Genomic DNA, 2,775 nt, shown 5'->3' on the forward strand with positions numbered 1-2,775 from the left:
TAATTAATATTTTTACATAAAATTTAATTTATTAATTTTTTTATTTTAGTAAAAATGAAAACAATTAAAAATAAATAATTTATTTTATGTCTTTTTTATTTAGTATTAAAATAATTTTTTTGAATTATACATATTACCTATATGTTATATATAAATGACAATATAATATTAGACTGTATTTAAATCTTTAAAATACAATTCAAACATAGTATAATGTTTCAAAAAAATATATATTTTTTTATATTGTATATATATATATATATATATATATATAATAACAAATTTTACAATGTTTTGATTTAAATACATATATATAAAAAAGTATTAATAAAAATGCGGAAGAAAAAAAAAAATGCTTGTGTTACGAAAAACATAAAATACATTTATGTAGAGAGTGTTCTATGTATTTTAAATTATATATTAATTCTTATAATACCATTTATTATAAAAAAATATGTATGTATAATGTGGTATGGTTTATGAAACTTAAAAAAAAAAAAAAAAAGATAACATAATATATTGTACATAAAAATTTTTATTAATTTTATCTGAACTATAAATCTTTACAATATTATATTGAGTACAAAGACTATATTATTTTTAATATAAATATATAATATATTATATAATATGTGCAAAACAATAAAGACTCAAATGTTATTGTAGTACCTAAAAAATATATTCTTTTTTTTATTAGTGTTATCTGAAGAAAAAAAAAGAAATAAAAAAAATATAATTACTGATTCTTATTATTTATTTAAGTATAAAATATTCCATCAGGTATTCTTGATGTTCTTGAAAAAATTGCGCTTCTTAAAAGATCCGCATGAGTGAATATTTTCTCCTCTATTTCGTGTAGAGGATTTATTGAATCTTTATTATTTTTTGAATGTTATCTTTTTTCTTCTCTCTTTTTATTCCTTCGTGCATAATAATTATGAGGTTTTCTATGTTTATGTTTTCTCTTTCTTTTTTTTAATTTTGCAAGAAGCCCTTTGCATTTTTTTTCACTTGTGTCTTCTTCAACACTATCTAACATTTGTTCTAATGCACTGACTGTCTCATCTTCCAATGTAACACATTCCAATTGTTTTAGTATTCTACTGTGTGTATAAGTTGATGATGAATTTATTTTATTTTAACTATTAGTAGATTTGACATTGTGATACTGAAAAAAGAAAAAAAAAAAATATATGGAAATTATAACTACTTTATTCATATTTATTTAATATATCAATTTGATTTATGTTTTTTTTAAATATAATATATATATATATATATATATATATATATATATATATATATATATATATATTATATATTCGTATCATTTCAAAATATATTTAATAATAATAAAAAAAATAAAAAATAATAAAGATTATTATACAATATTTTTAGAAGGTAAAAAAAAGTTTTATTTTAAAACTATTTATACCTATAATATAAATAGATTCATGTGACTAGATCTTATAACAACAATATAACATTATATGTATATATTTTATTATTACGAAAATATAGTTATATATACAATAAAATATATGATTACAATTTACAGTATGACCTAATTTATGTTAGTTTTTTAAATAAATAATAATCCCTAAGTATATATAATTTTTAGTGTGTAAATATATTAAATTTTTTGTGTAAAAAATCAGTACATATAATATATATATATATATATATATATATATATGTGTGTTAATTTAAATAGAATAGATATTTATAAGATCACTAAGGATATTTTGAAAATAAAAATAAAGTTATTGTTTATATTCTTACTTATTAAGAATGTTATAATAATATTTTAATCATTAAATAAATAAAAAAAGAGTATTTTATATCTTTTCTATAATATCAATTATATTTTTTTTTATTTTAATTTAATTTAGCATATTTCTTATTAGCTTATATAACTTAAAAATGATGGTTTCTAAGAGATCTTTTTTAAAATTAACAAGAAGATTTTGCATCTGAATGTTTTTTTTTTTTTTTTTTTTATTATTGATTAGTTTGCTAAAAGACTAAAATGAAAGAAAAAAATAAATAATAAGTAATAAATAAAAATAAAAAAAATCTATATATTTTATATTAATATTTATGTGGCATATATTTAAACAAATAATATTTATATATTAATTCTTTATTATTATTATTATTTATATATTTTTTTTTTGGGACTAAATTATATACCAATAAATATAAAATAAGAAAACAAATGCACACCATTTATATAGATTAATGGAAATAAATATATGATGTTTATGTATAAATATATTTTATTAAATACATATATATATATATATATATATATATATATATATAATATGTAGAAAATGTAAATTATTTTTTATTATATTGAAATTTCTTTATCTTAAATTTTTTTTTTTTTTTTAATTAATGTATTAATTTTATTTTATGAAATCATAATTGGTCTTTATGAAAATTATATGTGACAATTATATATTATATAAAACACACTATATATAATTAATTTGTTTATTTATTATTCAAAAAAATATTAGAATTAATATAAATAAAATATTGAAACTATTTTATATATATATATTATTTTTTTTGTAATTTATTATATTTTCCTATACCTTTTTAACATATTTAATTAAAAAAAAAAAAAAAAAAAAAAAAGAGATGAAAATAATTTATTCAAAAAATATATTTAAAAAATAACAAATTTTATAATTTTTTAAAATGAATTTAAATAAGTATTTTGTTTTGAACTGGGGAAAAATTAATATATATACTATATATTTCCTA

General features: G+C 14.4%; 1 pseudogene across 1 annotated transcript; it reads right to left on the reverse strand.

Annotated features, from left to right (window-relative positions):
• Positions 1-757: 757 nt before the first annotated feature.
• On the reverse strand, positions 758-1,168 carry PRSY57_0009200 (putative exported protein; annotated as a pseudogene; the record flags this gene model as incomplete). The annotated part of the gene is made up of 1 exon: positions 758-1,168. A coding segment is annotated over one exon (411 nt).
• Positions 1,169-2,775: the final 1,607 nt, after the last annotated feature.

Source organism: Plasmodium reichenowi (assembly GCF_001601855.1).
Source record: "Plasmodium reichenowi strain SY57 chromosome Unknown, whole genome shotgun sequence".
Classification (NCBI taxonomy): domain Eukaryota; phylum Apicomplexa; class Aconoidasida; order Haemosporida; family Plasmodiidae; genus Plasmodium; species Plasmodium reichenowi.